The following is a 25225-nucleotide window of genomic DNA, read 5'->3' as shown; positions in this document are numbered from 1 at the left end:
TTATACTATACACGCTTCTGAAAAAGGAAAATATCCAGTACATTGAATATCAGGTGCTCTGAGCCTCCCCTGACGCCTGGGTTATTACTGGTGCTGGCAGGCTGGTGTGTCTGCAGGTTTTCCAGGTCTCTGTAACATCTGAAGTGCTGGCCAAGACCATTAAACTGGAGTAAAGCCTCCAGGCTCCAGGACCACGATTGAACATGTGGGCCTTCTGAGCTGAAAGCTTAAACCAGTTACTATACTGTGTGGGAAGAAATATTGAATACATTTGAAAAACATCATTTGGAACTATGTAATGAGTTACTGGCTTGTTGTTCATTAAAGATCCCATGGCACTGTTCACAACAGTGGGAGCATCAACCCTGCGGTCCTGGACCTGCACAACCTGGCCAATTTAAATCTCCAGCTTTTGTTCAATTTTCAACATGAACTCTCCCTGCTGAAGCCGCTGTGCTGTATAGCAGCTGCTGGCGAAAACAGTGGCCATGTCTCCTCGCTCCAATGTGTGCTGCTCTTCTGTAGGGTGTGGGGTGCCCTCCTGTACTGTGTGTGAACATTGGGGTGTTGGGGTGAAACATGCTAGTCAGCAGCTGAGACGTGAGTGTTAAACAAATGTGAGTAATTATTAATTCTGCTTAGTTACTACGAAGACCATGTAGGACCATAAAGGTTCACACACAGGAGGAGACACTCGTGCCCACACCATCACTCGTTGTGGTACTTTAAGAGAACCTTTCTCAATGAAGTCGGACATGAAAAGCCACTCATAGTCTTCTTGTAAAAATGTTCATTCTGTAATCAATCCTAAACAGCCTTTACTTCCACAACCATGTCATTTCTCCTTCATGATACAACGTAGCTTTAGCTTCTGTCCCTTGTCTTGTGATTCTCTGTTGGCTCTAAGAAAACCACTGGACTGATGTTGGCAAAGCCTACAGGATTCTAAAAAAACATTCCACTCGTACATTTTTGTGTCCAAAACTGAAAAGGTCCAGTTCTGAATCTTCAAATGTCAGCAGAGGGCAATTCTTTGAACCCCAGAATGTACCTGGTCACTCTACAACGATGCCAATTTGCATTTCTGGGGATTTTGACCTTGCAGTTCATGGACTGACAATAGCATATTTATCATTGTGTAAGCTAAACGTTCATCATAGCTTTTTTTAACATGTATTATTATGGATATACTATACTGTGTGTAAGATATTTAAGAGAAGAGACTGGAGTTCCACAAAAAGAACAGATATACTATATATAGATAAATAGCAGTATTTTAAAAGAAAGCTGCCAAAAAAGGAAAAGACAGAAATAAATCGGGAAAATGCGTATGGACAAACAAACGCTTGTCATTCATGTTAAAGCGGTGATTGTTTTTGGTATCCCTATAGCACATTCCTGCCCCAAGAAGGGGGATGGGGAGGGTTTTTTGTTTCTGTGGCTCCTCCATGTGCATTCCAGAGACGAAGGGAAAAAAGGGAATCAGACACTGCATCGAGAGGAAAAAACAAAGGCCAAACTTTCACCGCTATCACAAGAGTAACGTAGGGCTCCCCGAAGTTTTCAAACTGGATGGATAATTGTTGCAACAAAATGTAAAAAAAAAACTTAAGCGGCTCACAAGACGGGAGGAAGGAGCTGAACCGTCTACGGGATCAGATTACAGTGTTTCAGGGTTTTTTTTTTCCATGTCAAAAGTTTTTTTTCTTTCCCAAAAAGTTGGGGGATGGTGAATATCCCCTGTATGTGTGTTTGAAACGCCGTAAAATGGTTTGCGGAAACAAAATCAGAACTCGAAGTTTTTCCTCCGGGTTTTGTACTAAACCCTGAACTCGTTTATCTAGAGAATCTGGAGGTAAAAAAGAAGACTGATTAAGAAATGATGAAGACTGGTTTAGAACTAATAGAAAGTGAGACGAAGCTGTAAGAAAATCGGAATTTACGTCAATGGCCATTTAAAATGCATTTCTCTGGATTAATTAAACAACCCCGTTATCTTTTTTACTTTTATTTCTTGCGATTTTCAAGGAATTGAAAGCTACTGCAAAAGGGAAAGTCTGATTATCGCGGATACACGGACCTTGCTCGGCTTCTCTTTTCAAGATGTCTTCCCGAGGATATTCCTTTGTTGAAAGATTTGGGTTGCTTTGGGTTTGGGGTGCCTACTTCTTGCTGTCCCATTTGGGAACAGCACAGAAAAATGACACCGGATTTAACGATTACTGTAAGAAAACATCAACCTGTGAAGCTCTAAAATACAACACATGCCTGGGCTCGCCGTTGCCGTACAGTTACACTTCTGTAATTCTGGCAGAGGACTCGAGCTCTCAAGAAGAAGCCCTGGAGAAACTAACCCTATGGTCCGGTAAGGGATGCGTTTACCTTTATGTTTGAGAAGTGAATTCACTCAGGATGAAGTACCTTTACCTTTTTTTATAAAACGTCCATCTGCTTATTTTGTGGGTTAATCTTAAAGTCGACAAGTCGTTCTTAAAAAGTGCGATTTGATGGACAGTTCTAGACCAATTGCATTAATGCAAATTGCTACTTATTACTATAAAATACTAATAAAGGCGCATTTGCCCATGTACGCCCCACTTGTTACGCTATATATTCAATAAACCCCAAGTCAATTAATAATGGGCAAACTTTTAAAACTTTCGTTGTTGCAATGGATACTGCTAAGTGTACCTGCACTGCAGAGACTCACTAACGCTCGTCATCATGTTGCTTTCAAGTAACTGATGCTGTCAATGGGCTTTGTCTAGGGAGGTGGTATTGTGCGGAAAAATATCTGTACACATTTCAGAGCCGTATCTTCTGACACTGCTGGATGAGTGGGCCAGATTCTCCAGAATACTGCGCTTTGCACCGCTGTCAAACATATTGGATTAAAAAAAATCTATTTGCCCACTTTGATACTCGCATACACTTCTAAGAGATTGGTTAAAATTATTATTTTTTTTAAACGTATTGCTTAAAAATGCACTGGATTGAGATCGCTGTCGCATTTTATCACTTATGCTCAATTAATTGATCATCAATTCAAAGGGCCGGCTCCGGTCCGAGAAATCTATTTTAAATAAACAGGTGATAATAGTGATGAAGAACGGGAAAGATGCCAAGTAAAAACCAAGCAGGGCACTTGTTGTTTTACGCCTAAGCAAGGGATCCTACCCCGATTGTTCCAGTAAACCGCACAGCTGTAGAATTGGGCGCTAAAGTTAAATGTTTTGAATTAAAGCATCAACCAAATAAATGAGTAATCATTCGTAACAACATAACTGCCGTGTTTACGTCGTTTTTACAGAGTTGACAGGCAGCTCTGAAAACACAGAATGTGTGTTGCTTAAACAGTTGAGGCAGAAGTGTCTCAACATCGACGTGTGTGGGACAGATAATGATTCACATGCGTGGATTTCATCCATCCTTATACAGTACAGTATTTATAAACTGGAGTTTGAGGAGTGGCGTCACTGTTGGAATCCCTTCAGCAAGTACGCGCACTTGCTTTGGCGCCGCGTTAAACCCGTTTCGGGCTAATGAACCTACACTGCGCGTTTGTGAATCACTGTGACCCACGAACTCATATGTGGCTTCCATATTACCAGATAAAATCTTTATGTGTATATTCCAGTGAAGGTTGAATCACACGATGATATAGTCGAACATTTCTAATTAACCCACTAAGTCAAAGCAACGCTCATCAGCAAGTTGTCAACGGTTATTTAGAAATACTTCGTTTCCATTGTCAGTATACTCCGAAATGGAAATGGTTAAAAAACGTGTTTCCATTATTTCTAGGCTCATGCCTGTTCTAAACTAAGTTGAGTGGGCGTCATGGTTGTAGCGGTAGCCAGCTCAATGAACAAAGATTTCAAGTCACAGATGTTGCTACTTTTTCGGTTAAAGGACAAAAAAAAACTTTTATTTTACAAAGATGCTCGACAGTCTCTGCGTCTCTTATAGGATTGTAGACTAAATGCAGTAAATGGTAAAATGTGGGAATCGGACATTGATTCAGATACTGGATTCATATCAGCTCCTTATCTAATTTTATAGAAATGTGTTGCATAAGATTCAACCCATCTCTCCCACTTTGTGTTTCTTGAAAAACACCTTCATGAAAATCCCGTTTATATTTTTTTTGACGAATTTGTGTTTTGCTACCTAGAAGGTACTCCGTCAAAATGCACATCTTAATATTTTTTTATTCTTTTGCAGTTACCTGCGTTTGTATTATGACGGCAAATCCCTGAGACCAGGCTTTGTGCAGATTGTACCGTTTGTGTAAAATCTAGATCGGCAGTTCAAGGGATTTGGCATTAAGACAGACCAAGGAATCCAGAACGCTTTGGTGTGTTGTAATGGTAGATTCATAAATAGTTGGACTGCTTTCATAAACTCGACCAACTGGACTGATGTAATCCCATTGTAAATTGGTGAAGCTTCACGATTGTATTTCTACAAAAATGCAAGTACTTGTGTAATGTGTTCTCTGTCTGTCTTCTGGTCTTCTAGCTTCTCTGTCCCTTTATAACCATATGTACTGTAAACAGGGGATCAATGTTCACGATTATATTCACCTCCGTTCAGTGACACCCACTGGTCACACCGGCCAATTATCTTTCACTCAACTCGGGCTGTTCGTGATCGACTCGAAAGTCAACTTCAAAGACTGAGAAGATCGTGGACAGGTGAGCGTCACCGAGTTGAATGAATGGCAATTGGTCTCGCCAGGTCTCACCTTGGTGAGTAAATGTAAATACACCTACTTTAACATTATTTCCAAAAGACCTGCATCTGGTTTTCAGTAGTGTAGCAATATATTAGTATTTGTACAACAAATCCTACACCAGTTATGTAGTTCATGAAAATGTAGTACACACGTCCAGTTACTTCCTTTCACGCCCTGTTCAGTGATGTAATGTGAAAATTTATGCTTGTGTGGCACAGTGGTGCAGTGGTTAGCATTGCTTGGTTATCCAATGGCTTCCATGGTACTTCTGGTACTGGATACTAAAAAAAAAAGTACAAAAGTACACATACACTGAAACTTATGTTTTAAAATAAAAGTAAAAATATTTTTTAAATCTGCATTGAAACTTCTTTCACCTACTAAAGCATTCAAGGTTAAAACGTTTTCAAAATTACAAACTCCGTAGCTTTTTGATAGTTTTAACCTTATTCAATAAACCACATTCATTAATCACACTTGAAGTTCAGTAACTTAAACTTTGAAGTTTAATAACTTAAACTAGTCTAATATCAACAATATTATTTTTGAATAAATAAAACTTTTACCCCATAACATAAAGCGGAGAAATATATGCGTTATGTTTATCCGGAAAGTAAAAAAAAAAGATTGAATCAATGAAAGACGAATACAGTACATACTAATTTTGCAGTTGGTATCATTACGGTTCTGTAGTGCAAGATGCAGTCTTGTTTTTTACTTGTTCTGTTGTCTTTCAATTTAACAGATAGATGATTATATTTAAGGTGAATATGCATCAGACGTGTTGATTTTTTTATTGATAATGATATTGATCAATTATCAAAGTGATAATGATTGTCTATGCATTATATGCTGAGGTTGCACCTTATTAAGTACTCTCGTTATTTTAAGTACTCTCAAAGTACTCATGCATATCCACTCAATATTTTTGTTAGGCTGTAACCTTTCTCTTTGCCACGCTCTTCCATTAACCAATAGTTACCTTGGAAATAAAATACATCCGACCACCCTGCCAGTCATCATTATGGGGGTGGAAAATGACTCGTTTACGATCCTTACAAAAAAATGTTTTCGAAATTTGCTTGTAAACATTTATCCAAGCATATTAGTAGGGATGGGCTATCATAAATGCGTCACAATATTTTGCGTATTGCTAGCGCTATTATTATATTACATTTAGTTTTTATATTAAATGTATATAATTTAATTATTATTTATTATGATTTAATTATTATATGACATTTATTATTATATGACATTAAATTATTATTTTTTTGTTTTGTTTTTCGTAGTGATATACGGTGTAGCTAAAAACGTTTTATACGTCATTGTAAGCAGCAGCTCCTTTTCAGCTTTTTACCGTGTAAAGTGCCACATCTTGAGTTTAATTTCTCTTGTGTTCAGACCCTTTTGGCTCCTGTTTCCTTTCTCATATATTCAACTTTGATAATACTGTACGTGAGTCATGTTGGTCTGCAGTTATGATTTTGTCTTTTGCTTATTTAATTGTTTCTTCATGCCTAGTACTGACTTTGATTTTGGTAACATTTGTGAAATGTTTATATTGCAAAATGTAGATTTCTTCTGGAACAGTATGTACAATTTGCTGCTCTGAAACCCCTTTAGTCTTGAACAGAGATAAGTACAGTATGAGGGGTTCTGATCCTCCACAAAGCCAATGAAGTACCTCTTCAGAATCCACAGTGAAATAAACTTATCTGAGAAAACATGCAAACGTTATGGAAGTGCATTTAAAACTGAGACAAAACTTTGTTTATAGTTTGTTGTTTTTTTTAAAAAAAAACTAAAGTATGAGACAAAAGCTGAAGGCAAAATAACTTCTAAACTGCTTCAGAGATATGGAAAGTACCTCCGGATCCCTGTACAAATGCACTTCCCAAATGGGATTTTGATAGATTCCACATTTGAATGCTTGCAAGTGTTTTGTAGATGCAGATCTTGATTTTCCTTCGTGTGGTTTAAAAGAAAATCCTTTCATCTCAATGAAACAGTGTAATAAGCATTCAAGCAGATGCTCACTCTAGGTGAGTAATAATTATAATGCTTTACTGGTTTTGAGTTAGAACGTTACTGGTTTTGCATTCTTCTAAAATAGAAGGCATTTTATACCATCCATCCTCCAATCAGTGCACTCAAAAATGCCTTTTTTGTATGGCAATAATGTCGTCTTATTACCTATATAGTTATTACACATATATAAACACATTTGAAAATTCTCTTTTGATAATAGCAATGATTGAAACAGATATTGGTGTAATAATAATCCTTCCCCCACATAGAGGGTACTAGTTCTCAAATAGAAATTAGTGTATGAAGTTTACAGAGACATCAGTTTATAGGGTTTCTATGTATTAAAGTTAGAAAATTCTGGTCCTGGTCAGTTGTATAGTAGAACCAATATTTTCCAATATGGAACCTGTAAGCATTATTAAACATGTATATCACCGAGTTTGCTGTGCTCACCACAGGTTTTAGGAATTACTTTTCTAGGACCAAAGTAACTATTGTTTCTTGAAAAAATAGCTTTTGCTGCTTCAAAATAGCATTGAGCCATGTTGCACAAACCACAGTGGCCATAAAGATTGTGGATTGTTTGTAAAACCTTTATTAATTAACTGGCCTTATTAACCAGGGTGATATGAACAAGATTTGACGCCATTGGTCTTGCCTGAACTGAACAATGAGGCAGAAAACCACTGTTAAGAAACTGACAATTGTCTAGTATCCTTTTTTGAAAGCTGTGAGCATTAATACAGGAGTATGGCCTTGTTTGTTCCTGTTTTTATTTGTTTTTCAGGACAGAACAGGTAAAAAGCAGAGATGTGTGTTTTGGAAGACGTGTGAACAGTTTTAAGTGGGGCAGTGTTATCACTGGGCGCCTGTTTGGCGATCCGTCCTTTTCTCCCGCCGGACATTCGGCGGCAGTCTGTGTGCTCGTCTTGTGTGCAGCGGTGGCGCGTGACTGTCCCGTCTCTCCCTCCCTGCGCCAGGTCTGCGGAACGCCCCCCGGTGCTGGGCAGTGATCCAGCCCCTCCTGTGTGCAGTGTACATGCCCAAGTGTGACAATGGGAAGGTGGAGCTGCCGAGCCAGAGCCTGTGCCAGGCTACCAGGAGCCCCTGTGCCATAGTGGAGCGGGAGAGGGGCTGGCCGGATTTCCTCAAGTGCACCATCGACAGGTTCCCCGTGGGCTGCCAGGTGGAGTGTGTGGATTTGTCATTTCAGTGTCCATGAGCTACACATCATACACACAGGGCCAGACCACATCACACCCCCTTCCCCCCAGTAAACATGTACCAGATGTGTGAAGAGCACAAAATAGAGACGGATTTGTTCATGTAATATTTTAGCCAAGGTCATCAATACCATCGCAGAGTTCTGTTTAACTATAGCTTAGTATTTTGCTTGTTTTTTAAATGTATCTGGTCTCCTTGGCGGTGAAAACTTTAAAGTTTGGTGTTGTGCTCTGGATGTTCCTAGCTAGGCATATTTGTATCTCCAATTGACGTTTGGAGAGATGGATGTTACCCCAGAGCTCATCTCTGCTCGGGGGTTCAGATGACCCTTTCCTCCTCTTATAACTTTTAACAGATAGACGTGCTTTACGCCATCACGCTCTCCAGCTGGTTTGAATGGGCTCTAGATGTTCAGAGGCTAACGGAAATACAGGAGGTGGTGCAGCCAGATGTGTGCTTTGTGGCTAACTGAGAGCTGCTCTGGTTCGTCCCGGCAGAATGAAGTTCAGAAGATCAAATTCAACACCTCTGGGCACTGCGAGTCCCCGCTGGTGAAGACGGACAACCCAGCCAGCTGGTACGAAGATGTGGAGGGCTGTGGCATCCAGTGCAATAACCCGCTGTTCACCGATGAGGAGCACAGCGACATGCACGTCTACATCGCCGTCTTCGGCTCCATCACGCTCTTCTGCACCTTCTTCACTCTGGTGAGCGGCGTGCTCCTCAGCGGCAGGGCCGCTTTCGGAAAGCTCTCTCCAAGCAGGGCGTCCCGGGATGCTTGATGGTAAAAACAGCAGTGGAAGGCATAAGTTCAGCAATGAATCTGATGCAATAATCAGCCGGAGTCTGAAAACACAAGCCTAATTTAGATGATTCAATTGTTCCAGAATTCCTTTGGTAGATTTCCATCTCATTTATTATCTGCGAGCTTTGTTCTGCCACAGTACTTTCCAAAAGAATTCCCCAGCAGGAGACTTATTTTTTATTTTTTCTTAATAGCGAGACACCCGGATTGGTAGTTCGGGGTGAAACAAGGCAGGTTTCACCCAGTGCACATGTACCAGAAGGTGGCGCTCTTCCTTCTGGACAAAAAACAAATACCGTACCACACTAGGGGGTATTGCCCTGTAGGAATGTGACAATAAAAAATCCGGGCAAGATAAAGATCGTAAGAGTACTCTTAGACATCTACCATCACGAGTAATTTAAAAGAGATGATGTTCTTGATAGAACTCCAAGTATATTAGATACTGGTACCTGACAGTGCGAACTGGTTATGAAACGCAGCTTAGCCACAAATACTGTGTGCCCTTCTGTGCTGTTTCTCATTCAGTCCCTCTTTTCTTCCATCAGGCCACCTTCGTAGCTGACTGGAAGAACTCGAACCGCTATCCTGCTGTGATTCTGTTCTACGTCAATGCCTGTTTCTTCATAGGCAGCATTGGCTGGCTGGCACAGTTCATGGACGGAGCCCGCAAGGAGATCGTGTGTAAAAGTGATGACACCATGAGACTTGGGGAGCCGACGTAAGTGTTGTACACCTGAGTCCTAGGCATTGGAGGTGCTATATTGTTTTATTTATAATATTATTCTTCAAACTTCTGCTGTCTTTCTTTATCATTTTGATTTGCTCAAGCCTGACAGTACCTGATGTTCAGGGATGTTTGATTTATTCTTTCTCATTCGGATGTGCTAGTGGGGTCTTCTCACCTCAGGTTTTATTCATTGGCCACTGAAACAAAGATTCAATTGAATAATAACAAGTCTCCCCAAAACAAATACTTAGCAATAAGATTCCAAAAATGACCAATAACTAAATTCAGCTAAATTTTGTGATGGGAAATTTAAAGAGACAAAACCAGTTATTGCTATTTATATCCTTATTTTTTTCCATGACAGATGTTCTGGTTCTATCCTTTTTGTTATAAACCAGAAAGATCATTGACATAACTTTTATATTTATTTTAAGTAATCAACCAAGTACACTCATAGTTCTTCTGAAATATATTACAAAACACAATTATTTAAGGTTATTTCAATGTATCTTAAAATCCATTGTTTGCGTTAGAGGTGAATTCTGAAACTGATAGCATGCGTTTCTCGTCTCCCGTCAGGCAAAATATCGGCATCAGTATGGTTTCTTTAATATTGCACTGGCGGGTCGGTCGTGCTTTGCAGCCAAGGAAAAGAAATGTGAAAGTTGACTGAAGATTGATGGGTACAGGGAAATAAAAACACACGCCTTCATGCAAAGAAGTCAGCAGATTTGTTCTGTCATGATAAAATCTATACCCCATTTTCTAATCACTTGAAAGGCACTGATGACTTTCCAGGTCTGTGGCTTATATATTTCATTGTTGTCACACAATTCTTTGTTAATTAATGCAAGAGCTTCACTGTGTAAAAAACATACAAGTCAATAATGTTGAGAAGAATACCAATTTTTAAACTTTACTATGTTTACTTTAAAGTTGCCACCATGTACCCTGATCTCATCAGATCCCAGATGCTAAGAAAGGCTGCGCCTGGTCAGTACTAAAGAAAACAAGGTTGCGGCTGTAAGTAGTTCAGGTGTAGGGGAAGGTGGCACTCTTTGTTCTGGACCGCAATTTTCAAAACAAGGGTTCGAGGTCACCCTGCTGGAACACTGCTGCGTGATGTCTCACCCTTCAGATGTGATATCAAGCCAAGGTCGTTAAAGATGGCACTGCTTGTAAGAGTAGTAATGTTTGCCCTGGAATCCTGGCTGAATTCTAATCTGGGACTGTGCCATGTGGCCTTCTTTAAATTTCCCCCTTCTCTATGTGATCTGCGGTGTCAGGGGGCTTCTGGATGTCACCCCAGTGGGAGCTGCACTTCGGTGGTGGGTGAAGTGCATCCCCTCTTGTGTGTAAAGCACTGTGAAATCATTTGGAACAGAAAACAAAACTATAAATATATATATATATGCATATAACTGTAGTGAACAGTGGTTTTGGCTTTAAGGACAGAAAAGATGAGAGTGCAGACCTGTTCTCCTTGATTAAAATGTAAACCAAGGAGTTTTGTGCTGTAGTGTACGTCCTGGCACAAAGCAGAATAATTGGTAAGCTTTGTTTCTTTTTTTAGGAAAGTAGTGGGCATGATTGTTGTTTTTGGAGTACTAATCTTACTGGATCCTGAATTAAATGCAGTCTTTTCTGTCTACAAAAAGCTCAAAGCTTCTTTCCTTGGCAGTCTGACAGCTCCACGTCTTCATCTAGGCTAAGTGAGTTTGCAGACGAGCAGGTATAGGAGCTTATACACACACATACACGTCAGGGGAACAAGTCAGAGACATAGATTAACTCAGACAGCATGTTGTTGGACTGTGTGAGAAAACTGGAGCGCCTGGTAGAAACTAGAGCTTAGAGATCACTTTTTAAAGAAAAATCAACTGTAATTTTTTAGCACATCGCAACATTACTTTACATCGGCATGTCGCACTTCAATTAGTTCTTTTACATTCACATCCTTGAGTTAACACTCTCAATCATTTATATGAAGGTGTTCACAAATGATTACATTTCTTTAACGTGCCATAAAAACATGAGAATCTTGTTACAGAGAAGAGGTCCTTTGGCTTATCTAGGTTGTTTGGTCGTTAGTAATTAGCAGTTAGTTAATCCAAGGATCAATTCCAGTTGTTTCCTGAAAGAAGCCAGGGTATCAGTTTTATCAACATGGCTACGTAGTTTGTTCCATACGCTCATAACCCTCCTGCTCTCAGTTTTAAAATGTACTACCCCGTAGTGGCCCACGTGTATCCTCTGGTTTGTGTTTCATTGTTCATTTCTGAAGAAATTTTCTGTGTTGCCTTTTTCAGCAACTTTGGGGATTTTTACTTATAATAAGAATCTGATCCCCTTGCAGTCGTTTCTGCTCGACACAAAGAATGTTCACTTCCTTCAGCCAGTCAGTGTGATGTCAGTCATGCCAGATTTATTAAGTATTGTATTTAATCTCTCCATAAAAGACTCTTTCTTAATGTACAGCTGAGTAAAAAATGGAAGTGAGAATAGACAACCAACAGACACATTGCTAAGGAGGGAGTTTCTTGGCTGTGTGGGTATTGTTGTACCTAATGATGTAAAAGAAAGTGCCAGAGTTGGTAAATGTATCTCCTATGATTCTGTAGTTATAGGCAAAAGGCTATAGGGGTTTCAAAGGTGGTTCAAAATCCTCAAAAGGCATTGCCACTGTCAACCCAGTGGAAATTTCAGAATCAACAGTGAAAAACAAACTCAAAAGGACTCGAGGAAAGTGCTTTTCATCTAAGAAGACAAGAATCTTTCAACTCAAAGGTTTCTGGGAATCTGGAACCAGCGACCCAGTCATCTTGTTGAAGCTGATTTCATTACTTTCCATTAAATGTGGTCCCCTCCCTTGCAGACATCCTTACATTGTGGTGTCGAGCTGTTAGTGCTGTAACACTCTTCTCTGGCCGCGGCGTGTGAACCTGCCTGTTTGCTCTCAGTTCCACAGAGACGCTGTCGTGTGTGATCATCTTTGTGATCGTGTACTACTCCCTGATGTCAGGGGTCATCTGGTTCGTCATGCTCACCTACGCCTGGCACACCTCCTTCAAAGCACTGGGCACCACGTACCAGCCCCTCACCGGCAAAACCTCCTACTTCCACCTGATCACATGGTCCATCCCTTTTGTGCTCACTGTGGCCATATTGGCCATTGCACAGGTATCGACTTTGCTTTTTGAGATCCATGAAATTCAGCTAGTGTGTCTTTCTTGTGTGTAATGTTGGCCATTTGGCTTCGTAATTTTTAAAATCTACATTCATCCTTGTTATCACTGTGGCTTCTTTTCCTCATATTTTATTTTTAAAAAATCCTCACCTCACTTTTTTGTTAAACTTCTCATTGTCTCGCCCTGCCCTCCGCTACAGGTCACTGGTAAAGGCAATCCCTATTTGCAGACAAAGGGTCATTTCTGATGGCGCTGTTGAGGTGTAACAGTGTAGATCATTTTTTGTGTCAGATTTCCTTGGACTATAAGTTTAAGAGACAGTCAAGAGACCGAGTCAGTTATGGACTGTAGCTGTGCTTCAGATGCCTTTCTGTGTGTGCAGGTGGATGGAGACTCAGTCAGTGGAATCTGTTTTGTCGGCTACAAGAACTACCGCTACAGAGCTGGGTTTGTCTTGGCACCTATAGGCCTTGTCCTCCTTATTGGCGGCTACTTTCTCATACGAGGTGAGTTTCAATGTGACATTTTGCTAAACATCATTATTGGGAAACTTGACTTAAGTCTTGCAAATTACAGTTGGTGCGTTTCATGTTGTTTTTAAATAGGTACTTAAAAAAAATAGGTACATTTTAATTAGCAGGCACCCCAGTGCAGAAACACTGGACAAGACTTTTTGTGCAGCAGCTCTGAGTCCTTTGATTTAAGTAACTGATCATCTTCTTTCAAGGTGTGATGACACTGTTCTCAATCAAGAGTAACCACCCAGGACTTCTGAGTGAAAAGGCAGCTAGCAAAATCAATGAGACCATGGTCAGGCTGGGTAAGCACTTCTTCTCATTGGTGTCACCTCTAGCAAACACCTTATAAATGGAGGAGTTAGTAGATTTAAATGCTGGACTGCATGTGTTGAATATGTTTATGTGAGTATGTTTATTTTAATCTGATGCACAGAGATTGATTCAGATGTCTTGGAATGAGTAACTTAACATTTATTCATTCTCTACAGGATATTTCCATTCAGCATTAATTATACTCTCCTCTTGCCAGGAAAAAACATGTTACAGTGTAATTTGGCTCAGGACAAGCAAGCTGTTGGGTGGCAATTCATCTTCATCTCACATTGATGCAAAGTCTTGAAATGTGAATTACTGTAGAACATCAATCACAGCCAGAGAAAGTCTGAAGTCTGCAGATCTAGTTTTTTGAGATGCTGCAGCAGCTACTTGGTCTGTACTTAAGTTCTGTTTTTGTCTCATCAGGTATATTTGGATTCCTTGCCTTTGGTTTTGTTTTTATAACATTTGGCTGCCATTTCTACGACTTCTTCAACCAGGAGGAATGGGAGCGTAGTTTCAGAGAATATGTCTTGTGAGTTTTCTTTCAACTCTTAAGTTTGGAATTAAATAAGGTGTTTTGGTTGTAATAAAAAAATCAGGTTTCATATCAGCAGTTTTGCCTTTCATGCAGTCCTTTAACTTTTGGAGTCGCCTGTCTCACCAGAAGATGTTGCTATAGCAACACTAATCATGGAATTCAAAAACCACCATAGTACATGCTTATGGAACTATTCATGCGGCTCAATTTATTCAGCTGTTTATTTATTTTGTGCTAAAAGGCTGGTTGCCGAAAAATCCCTTGACTTCTAGCGGGACTGAATTCTGGTTTTGACAGCCATCTAAATCTCACTCCCTCAATAAGCCTTATTGTGAGATTTTTTTTCCCACTTTTTCAAGCTCCTGTTGAGAAAAGCTCCTTTTCATTCAGTCAGGAAAGATGAAAAACATATTCCCTGCTCACAGGGGAAAAGTACCCTGAAACCTATGCTTCCTATTTCACAGGGGGTTGGACATCTGCTTTTCTCCAACAAAATTAGCATCATAGAAAGTGAAAAATACTTCCTTTGAAGCAAATCATTTCAATGCACTCAGCCTTGCCTATTCTGCTTTATTTTCCCTTCTAAATGTTTCTGAAACAAGCAGACAGACAAGAATGTAGAACTACCATCTCTACCATACAATCTCTCTTCCAAAGATGCTTTCAAGTTGTACCATATGTGCCAATTAGCTCTCACATTTGAGAATATAAACTCGACAATTTTTTTTTCTCACACTTTTTTTTTTGGGTGGGGAGCAAAGAGTGAGTCCCAGTACTGAAGCAGGGTAGATCTCGATTGTATTCAATGAAAGGAATAATATTTTCTGTGTTTTCCCTCGATTTCCAGGTGTGAAGCAAACGTGACAATCGCCGTCCAGACTAATAAGCCTATTCCAGAATGTGCCATCAAGAACAGGCCGAGTCTGCTAGTGGAGAAGATCAACCTCTTTGCTATGTTTGGCACGGGCATCTCCATGAGTACCTGGGTGTGGACCAAGGCCACAGTGCTCATCTGGAAGCGTACCTGGTGCAGGTAACCCACAGTGTCTAAAATAACACTTGGCTGGCAGCCACCTCTTGTGATCTTTTCCAGTCTTCTCTCCTTGGCCTTATTGATTTCTCGACACCTCACTTTGTGTTTCATTGTTCTTGTTTAACACTTGGCTCTGGTTACAACATTATTTGCAACTTGAAAAAAAACCATAAATCCCTACATTGTAGAAACGATAAAAACAGGACAAAATAATCCAAAATATATAGTATATTAAAGTTAATATTATGCAGTTTAATAGGCTTTGTGGGAAATGATTTGACCCAAGTATTTGGCATTGTACTTTTCATTTGTAATGTTCCCAAAGAAGACACTTTAGAAGACGTCTTTAGAAGAAGACTTTAAAATTTCAGTTAAAACAAATTGCAAATGTTTGCTGCTGCAGTGAGTGTTGTCTTCAACTGCTGTCTTCTGTGCTGAAGGATTATTGGTCGAAGCGACGACGAGCCCAAGAGGATTAAGAAAAGCAAAATGATCGCCAAGGCCTTCTCCAAACGCAAGGAGCTGCTGCAGAACCCCGAGAAGGAGCTGTCCTTCAGCATGCACACAGTGTCTCACGACGGCCCTGTGGGTAAGAGTTGCCGCAGTTCCCCCTGGCACCTGAGGAGCACAATTCTCTTCTTCGGGCTTTCCGTTACCTTGTCTTCAGCCAGGTCATGAGCACTGCTCATTTTCCGGATCCCTTGTGTGTTGAAGGTATTATGATGAAGTACTCAAAATAGTCCTTCAGACGAAGGAAAGGGAGAAAAGCTTCCTGAAAAGCTCAGGAAGACTTGTTTTGGATGTTCGAGGGAAAGAGTGGAGTGGGTCAGGAATATCTGGGTCATGTGCATCAAGGTGATTTTATTAAGTGCAGAACTGAAAATAGTTGAAGGCTGCCTGACAATTAAAAAATAGCGTGAGCACCTTGTCTTGTGGGACAGCTATGATACGGTACAGGTATTGATATCTGCACCTCCTGTGGCTCCTGGGTTATTAATAGAGCCTCAGAGGACCTTATGTATGAAAATAAGCTCTGAGTAGTATGTATTATCAGAATAGCCATCAAGGGATCTTGGATTACGCGCGAGAACCTGGAGCAGCTCTTTCATTAGTAGAACCACAGGGCCACTGTCTCTAATAGAGTTCTCACCTTTATTATTAGACCCTTTACCAATGTGACATTCCTATGTAATGTAGTATGGAGTGCAGCAGAGCTTGGACTTCAGAAACAAACATTTTAATACACGGATGCATAAAAGTATTGTCCACACAGTGAACAGAAGCATGCTGTAGAACCCAAACAGCATTTTTTTTTTGTGAGTTATAGTGAAAACTGTTCTAAACATTTTTCTAACCGTATTATGAATTAAACTCAAAGGTTTGATCTTACCAATTTGCTCAGGTAATGTTTTGTGCCATTGGGTTTAGGACAACTGTGTGTTCAGACACAGGGGAAACCCTCCTGGTTCCAGTCGTTGGTTGTTGATGAGGAGAGGTCAAGGAGAATCGAAGAGAGAGCTTGCAGAGGAGATATTATGTGGCTTGAGTTCTGGGTGTTCATCTGGGGACAGGAAATAGCATTTATATACCTGTGTGGAATGGAATAGAATTTGCTTTAACAGCTCCTCACCTTCTTACAGTTTTAAAGAGCTCAAATGCAAAACGTTGCACCTTCTTTTCATCGTTATCTTGCAATTTAAGGAACCAATGTTCAGCATGAAAACATACTTTCATGAGGCCATGAACACCTGCACATCAAGACTCACATGACATGCTTTATCACCTGGTTAGACATTTTAATTATTCAATTACTGAAAGTCAGGTCATATTATTCACTTCTGATGAAAAGAAGTGACTGTTATACCTTACATTCCAGACAGTTTTCACAAGTACTTTACAAAATCAAGTTAGATTTTGTAAAATGTCCTCCATGTTTATATTTTTGAAATATGTTTGTGAAATATTTATGAAGGCTTGCTAAAATTAAAGGCATAACAGCCAGAGATTCATAACCACCAAATCCACTCACCAACAGGAGATGCGAGTAAAAGCTACAAACTTGGAATAAGACAAAAAGCATGTTGATTTTTTGTTCTTTTGTGTCCCCAGCTGGTATTAACTTTGACTTAAATGAGCCATCAGTAGACATGTCTTCCGCCTGGGCCCAGCATGTTACCAAAATGGTGGCCAGGAGAGGAGCCATCCTGCCTCAGGACATCTCTGTAACCCCCACGGGCACACCAGGTCAGAGAGCGTGTGGTACCCTGGACAGGCCTGATGAAATGTGCCTACTGGAGGACTTTCAGAGCTCGTTTCTCCAGTGCAGTTTTTAGAGAAGAAAAAAAAGCTAAAGAAAAGCCTAAAACCATTTTAATGTGGAAAACATATTTTATTTCTGTTTTAATGCCTGTGTAAGAAATCTCAGAAGTTATTTTTGGATGATGTCTATGTATGCAGGAATAGATAGATAGATACTTAATTGATCCCGTGAAGGAAATTGCAGAATTTCCCAGAGTATTTGCATAGACTCCATTGAGATTGACAAGGTTATCCTGGGTGAAACTGCCAGAGCTTTCATGACATGGCTCATTAAAGGCTGATGAGTGTTTAAGCTAGATCCATCACCCTTTATAATTACCCCACTTTAAAAGAGTCTTTCACCAAGGCATTGGGGATTGAATAGCCACCCTGGGCCTTGCTTTGGGTGTCTCCGCTCTCAGGGCTGATCATAAAAGATCATAAAATGAATTTCTAGATTCTGCGTTGGGCTGGACACCATTAGAGTCACCAATAACCCTTCTAAATAAATCTTCCTCTTGTGATCTGGGGACAAAGGGTGCAGTTGAAGCATCTTAAGAATGCTTAAGGTTAGATTTTCCTAACCTTTCGTTAAGGTTTAAAGTTGAGAATCGAAGTATTTTATAAGTAGGGTGTAGTACTGTAGGCTTTCCTCTCCTTTGGACTCTTGCTCATTCCCCACAGGGAGCGACAGCTCCCCTGTTACCCTGGCGGAGCAGCATGTCTGAGGAACCCGTCCTGTAACTAACGCCCCTGCTGTCTTTTGTACAGTACCCCCCGATGACAACAAAAACCAGCTCTGGATAGTGGAGGCTGAGATTCCCCCAGAGCTGCACAAAAAGAAGAAGAAGAGGAGGAGGAGGAAGAAAGAGGTGCGCCCCCTGGGGCCGATGGAGGAGATTTACGACGTGGGGTACCACCCTGAACACGCCTCCAGCGCGGTCCCCCGCCTCCCCAAGCTCCACGGACATAGGAGCCTGGTGGCCAACAGGCGGGAGCAGCACCACGAGGAGCTCCTGCCCGGCTCCTTCCCCGAGTTCAGGCCCTCTGCGCCTCCTCCGCCTTACCGTGAGAGATACCCTGCCCCCTCCGCGGAGTACCGCCGGCACGCTGCTCTCAGCCTCATCGCCGGCACCGGGCCACAGGACGACCCTGGCTTTGCCGGGAGCGGTCTTCTCCGCCTCCCTCCGAGGCAGGGCAACGGAGTGCTCCGCTATTCCACTGGGGAGGTGGGGCCCATCCCAGTGGGCTCCGGGGCCGCGTCCTGCGCGCCAAGAACTGCGGGCAGGAGGGCAGGCCTGGCTCCCATCCACTCCAGGACTAACCTCATGGACGCAGAACTAATGGATGCAGACTCAGACTTCTGACAGAAGAACTAAACTATTGTTGTACAGCTTGAAAGCAAGAAGTGCTGGATAAAACTTACGCCCTATGGGCCCACGAAGAAGGGTAAATCATTATACTCTCAGATGACTGGTTATCAGTGTCTTCTAGTTTGTATAAAAAGGGAAAATAGCCACAGGAAACCTGTTCTGAACACCAAAAACGATATGCCCCTTGTCCAGTACATGGACAGGAGGTTAAGAATAAACAGAAGTGTTTCCTCTAGCTTTTCCACAAACTGGTGTGTACAGTCGTAGATTTGTATTAACTCACAAAAATGGATCCCATTGCAGACTTGAGGTCTCTGCAATATGAACAGGAGCAAGGCTGCTGTGGTGCCCTTTCCTCTTGACGATGATCTGTTCAGTTTTTTTGACATGGCTAGATAACTAAGGTTTAGAGGGACTTTATTATCATCGTCATCCAAATTTGCTTTGAGTATGTCAACTTGAAACCTTGTACAGTTTAACAGGAACCATGTCCTAATCCGTCAGAAAGGAAGGTGTGTCTCTCTTCCCCTGGAAAGCACACACCATTTTGCTGTTCTTTTACCGGTTTGATTGTGCAGACTGTAGAATGGTGCCTCTTATATTTTGTGCAGTGAAGAAGAAAAAGGTTCTGTTTTAAGAACGCCGATAAAGATTATAATCAATTTTAAAACATTTAAAATCAATTTATTTTAAAAGCCAGGAAGGGGAGTTCTGTTTAGATTTATTAGATCTTAATTTAGATGTTTCAATTGATGATAATCACGCACGTAATTGGTGTCTCTTTTATTTAGTTGTTTTTGGTGTTCTTGCTGTTGGACTTTGAATTCTCCGGAACTGTCTGACACTCGTGGAGCTGATTTGGTAAATACACCAAATGCCTCTGAAGAACAATATAGGACAGGAGATAAAAAACCATCCTGCTGGTTTCCTTGTGTGTGCTCAGTGACAACATGCCTGACAAATATAAGGTCATTTCATTTTCTCAACAGCTACTGCTCGTGGTACCACTGTGTGGTCTTCCTGGAGATGCATCTGTGTTTTTTTGTGATGGCAGTTGCCTGATGCCAGGCCACATAAGTGATCATATAAAAACCATGGAAGAGGAGAGAGATTAACTCCCCTTTTTTGCCCTTCTGGTTCTTGTTGAGAGCTCAATGAAGACTGAGGCACAGCAGCTCTTAGACTTGTATTTGTTTTTAAACTTGCAGTGTAATCCATTTCGTGTTGTATAATATAAATGTTCTATCTGTATCATTTGATAGAGAAAGGGTTATTTTTGTATGTTAGCGCATGTGCACCTGTGCTTTTAATTATTGTATAGTCAGCTAGTTTACATCAGCATCACTCTAATAGTGTTATTTAAGCTATGTTTGGTTGTGGTAGTGTTTTTGACAAAATGCTTTCTACTTCTGTGAAAGCGCACAGCTGTGAGCATTTTGAACACTTACGTTTTCATTTCAGCTGGGATGATTAACCTTGCTAGGTGAAATCCAGTTCGATAATCACCTTTAGCCTTTTGTTTTTGTGAAAACAAGAGAGAGTCTTATACGGCTTTACTGTTTTGCGACTCACAGAGTTCACAGAGTACCAGCATGGTAATGGGTATTGTCCACTTTGGTGACTAGTTTATTTTTAAAAATCACTAAAATGTGCATTGCTGTAGAGTAGTTCAACTGATGATTTAAAAAGGTGAGTGATGTATTTGATTTCCTAACACTTAGATTGAGGACTGCACAGTGGTGGTTAACATTACTGCCTGCCTGTGCAGTTTTAGTGCCATCCCGATGTTCACTTAGATTTTTCTAATTTTCCCGAACTGGACACTTCTAAATCATCCCAGATGACCCTTGACCCTCTCAGGCCTGCCTGGTGCCTGATGCTTTTGGGACTGGGTGTCTTGCCATGACCATCACCATGATAAACAGCTTTCTGGTGCTAGGTTGATGCAGTCATTCATTTAGTTACTGCAGGTGGAAAAGCACTGGGGCATTAAAACAGATTACTCTGTATTTTATATCAAAGAAAACTGTTGCAGCACATGTACTTCTGTGACACTACAAAATCTAAAGGTATCATCCAGTAGTACCTAAGCTGATGGGAAATCACATATTTTGGGTTTCATGTTTTATCACCCCATTTTTCTTTAAATGCTTAGTGATTTTTCACCAAAATTATATCTATTAGTCGTTGATTAACAGGTTCCATCTCTCATAAAGACTTCAAAAGGAAATCTCTAATGGACCTTACAGTATATTAACTGTATATATCAGGAGTTTCCACACATGATTTCACTATAGGTCTGTCTGCTAAGCTTGCTATTATTATACTCAAATTTCCCATTGGTCCTACAGCCAATTTTAGTTCATATGAAGTGAACAATCCTAGACCAATAGCACAAGCATTTGACTTTCTGGAAATAGAAAACCCCAAGTCGTTTGCTTTGTCCTGATTGAATTGGGGTCATGTTTTGTCTTGGGATCCTAAGGAACTGTTTCTATATACATACCATTTTTTCTTTCAGTGTAATTTATATGTACATACTGTATATGGAAAAAAGACACCCTACAGAGGTGAAGAGGGGTAGAGGGGTTGGAGTTTAAACAGGTCTATGGGATGAGCAGTTTGGGTCCACAATTCAGGAACCATGAAATTTAATTGGAAATATAACTGCTGAGAGTATAGCTGCTCTAGGAACAGTTCAATCACGCATGATTGGAACACTTCAATCATGCAATGTCAGTGTTTCTTAAATGATCATCCCCATCGTGAGCACAAGACTTTTGTTCTGTTTAGTATGCTGGTAAAAAGTCTTGATTTGAAGTGATACGGAGAGCATAAAAGCTGTCAATTACTCAAGAATGTAAAATGAGACATCAAATCTGTTTGTTACCTGCTGCTCTTATTAAAGTCTTTGTCTTCTATTAATCTTTTTAAAGATGATTTTTTTAATTCACAGTATTGTTTAAAAGCTATCAATCAGTTGTATTTTTGTATGTGTAAATAAAATCCCCAAATTTAGTTTGCATTGCTGTTTTTTTCTATTAAACAGTAAAATTAAGCTGCAGACATAGAAGAACAAAGTGTTGCACTTATGGAACTTGAATAAGTGTTCTTACTAGAACACTTAGCTCATCGCTTATCCTGGAGAGCTACAATCCAGCAGGTCTTAGAGGTCACTGTTACATGCTGGCAGAGTACCAAGAGTATGACCCAGACAATGCAATAGAGAGTTGTAGTACTCTTGTTCTCATCTTGGAACTCAAATATTAACACAACGTCTTCAGTCACCGACATCTTGGGCAGCTTCATAGTGTGACTCTGTGTTTAGGCTCAGTTGTCTCAGATATCTGCCTCTGCCTGCCTATAGAGATGCTATCCCACATAGCTGCTGAATGGGAGCACACGTTTAAACACGGAGGCGCCCAGCTGTCAGGTATCATGATCTTCAGGAGTGACATCTGGCTCCTTTGAAACGTTACTTATGTTCACAGCCCGTCTCAGTCAGCTTTAAATCTTCAGTGTTTAAAATGTTGGACCAGTTGAGCTCGGATTAGAAAAGTAATGGTTCAATGAAGTCAGGAATAGCCCTTTAGGGTCATTGAAAACTGCAGGATGCTGGTATTTTCATTTCAGATAATCTCAAAAGTATTTTCTATTAGGACAACAAAACATTTTAAGGGTCTTGAATTTGAAACAGATTGTTCTGAAAATAGCTGTTGAAGACAATTGCTTAATCAACTGTATTTCTGAGTGAGATGGCAGCTTTTCACCATCTTTTGAAATACCCAGAGCAGAGGTGATTTTCTTTTAAGTTTGTATTGATGAAGAACAGAAACATTCTGAAGTGATTTTGCAGCCAACTGATACCTACGGTTAACTGATAATTAGCTGGGTAATAACACTCAAAATGTTCATTTCCTGAGGGCTATAAAAAAGGGAGGACAAGCACCCTTGTTTGTTGGAAATACCCCCATTTATTGAACATAAAGGTAAAACAAGCTTTGGAAACTTTATGTATTTGTTAGTTGGACTAATAATATTATTTACTTTCCTGGAATAAATCATTTGGATAAAGAGACAGTTTTGTCAGATTCAGTCTATACTGGAGAAATGTAATAAGAAGCATCAGACGCAGATGTTCCTGTTTGACATCAGATTAATTAAATTAGTTTTCCCTTAGTTCAGCATTTTCACTGAGGTTCACCCTTTTCCCTCTAATGTAATTTTATGCTGATACAAGTGGGTTACTTTACAAACTTTTGGCACACAAAATCAGCTTTGTACTTGTGACCCGACTTTAATTTTGAAATATCTTCAGAATTTTCCCTAAAAGCATTATTGCTCTGAAGTAGTAAATTTCCAGAGACAAGGGAATAAAAAATGTGGGTAAGTGCTTTGAGACATCTTTCCATAGGTTCCACCTATGAAGAAAAAAAATCCTTACACTTACAGTATATAGCACTTTACAGGTAATGGGGACTCCCCTCCACCACCACCAATGTGCCTCATCCACCTGGATGATGTGACAGCAGCCGTAGTGCACCAGTACTCTCATCACACACCAGCTGTTGGTGGGGAGGAGAACAGAGTGATGAAGCCATCTTCATCAGATGGCGGATGATTAGGAGTCCATGATTGGTTAAAGCCAATGGGAAATTTGGCCAGGACGCCAGTTTTACACCCCTACTCTTTTCAAGAAGTGCCCTGGGACGTTTAATGACCACAGAGAGTCAGGACCTCGGTTTTACATCTCATCTAAAGCACGGTGCCTTTTTACAGTAGGTGTCCCCATCACCATACTGGGGCATTATGATCCACACAGACCACAGGGTGAGCGCCCCCTGCTGGCTCCACTAACCACTTCCAGCAGCAACTTAAGTTTTCCCAGGAGGTCTTCCATCCAGGTACTGACCAGGATCAAACCTGCTGAGCTTCAGTGGGTTGTCAGTTGTGAGTTGCAGAGTGATATATGCTCAAAATGTGGTCCTAGCTTTCTAGAAACATCTTGAAAAGAGAGTGTCATGCAAACATATTTGTCAGGTAAGGGTTACAACAGTCCATGAAAACAGACCATAAATATTGTGTCTTCAGAGGACTCAATAAGCTACAGGAATGAAAGGGTGCCAGGGTAACAAATTCTAACCATTCAAAACAAATCCTGAAGACCTGCTCCACATTAGCAGTCGAATTTTAACAGTCAAGTTTCTGTCTTGACAGAAAGGCCCGATACCTAAGAATTCATCACAAAAGGAAAGGTTAAAAATAGTCTTATTCTCTGAACAATGATTAAAATTACTGCTACTTTTTGTTGTTGCCTGCTACAATGTGCATAATATTATTTTAACATAAACATATTGTAACTATAAACACCCAGCAATACTTAAAAATAACTTAATTAAACATCAATATTGTCTGAATAGTTTCCCCAATTTGAGTATAAAGCACTTATGATATGCCTGAAATGAACTTTGATGGATTTCAAAGAAGTTTAAGGCAGCAAATAAATCAAAACATAAAAGTCATAAAGGCAATATGGTGAGGCAGCGGTTGGCTGGATTGTCAATCCCAGCCGCAGACATAAATTCAAGTCAGGAGTCTGGGGAGTGCACTGGACAAAGTGCTGAGGTAAGACAATATCAACAATACCTTAAGGCATTTTCCCAAATATCTGTAGAGATGAAACGCAGCTCACTGGGTCTGAGCTTGTTACTGTAGTGATGCCCCAACCTGTCAACCCAGACAGTGCAGAATTCGGAGGATGACAGAGGGCCCAGCCTGCGGGTCTGGCAGAGTTCACAGCTAGGAAGTGTCTAGGAACTGGCACTGACAGCACTTTGTGGCTCTGAACTGTGTGGTTCTGAAAGTGCCAGAACAGAGCAGCCCTCAATACACGGGCGTTTTGACCCACATGCAGAGCCGTTGGCTAACCCCTTCAGATCCCATTGAGCTCCCACATCCACCCAGTTTAATATCTGGCACACTGTAGGATGAAATGCTTCTCCGTTTCCCCTCCTCATAAAAAAGGTTCCAAGAGCTGTAAAAGGTTTCTGGGACACCATTACATCTCGGCTACAGCCAGAGGTTTCCAAGTTGCCTGTGACTTTTGTCTGACCGAAACACCTTGTCCGTTCTCAGTGGTGAATATCTTGTATCATCTTGGAGTCCCATGTACTTATCGTGCTGGTGCAGAAGAATGCAACATTAACTAGTGTGCATTTTTTACAGTAATGTTTTTTCTGATAAAATATCAGATGCAAAGGTGTCAAAGCAGAATGTAGCATAAATATGTGTGGAATAGTGTGGGGTATTAAAGAATGAATAGACTGGATAATCAGGCTTAGGAATATAGTCTAATGTCAACCCACAATCAAATCATCTATTAATCAGTGGTCAGAGAATTAGCTGCTTAAACCACCTATTAAAGTCATTAT

The 25225-nt window shown here is 40.6% G+C and overlaps 1 protein-coding gene across 1 annotated transcript; it reads left to right on the top strand.

Moving 5' to 3' along the window:
* The first annotated feature begins 1446 nt into the window (after positions 1–1446).
* smo (smoothened, frizzled class receptor) lies at positions 1447–21812 on the top strand. The gene is made up of 12 exons (XM_088924287.1): positions 1447–2365; positions 7750–7955; positions 8491–8700; positions 9347–9519; positions 12489–12708; positions 13099–13222; positions 13444–13536; positions 13976–14084; positions 14938–15123; positions 15564–15712; positions 17233–17367; positions 18193–21812. The coding sequence occupies exons 1-12, from the start codon at positions 2104–2106 to the stop codon at positions 18786–18788; spliced, it is 2463 nt and encodes an 820-aa protein (XP_088780413.1). The 5' UTR covers positions 1447–2103; the 3' UTR covers positions 18789–21812.
* Positions 21813–25225: the final 3413 nt, after the last annotated feature.

The sequence above is a fragment of the Atractosteus spatula genome, chromosome 8 (genome assembly GCF_055471065.1).
Source record: "Atractosteus spatula isolate fAtrSpa1 chromosome 8, fAtrSpa1.hap1, whole genome shotgun sequence".
NCBI classification, from domain to species: domain Eukaryota; kingdom Metazoa; phylum Chordata; class Actinopteri; order Semionotiformes; family Lepisosteidae; genus Atractosteus; species Atractosteus spatula.
This window is presented reverse-complemented; position numbering and strand designations above follow the sequence as displayed.

Bases quoted from the DNA above. Each gene is read 5' to 3' on its own strand.
- smo (XM_088924287.1), top strand. From the start codon at position 2,104: ATGTCTTCCCGAGGATATTCCTTTGTTGAAAGATTTGGGTTGCTTTGG. The intron at 13,223-13,443 runs GTGAGTTTCAAT...TCTTCTTTCAAG, and splicing joins CGGCTACTTTCTCATACGAG to GTGTGATGACACTGTTCTCA. The intron at 17,368-18,192 runs GTCAGAGAGCGT...TCTTTTGTACAG, and splicing joins AACCCCCACGGGCACACCAG to TACCCCCCGATGACAACAAA.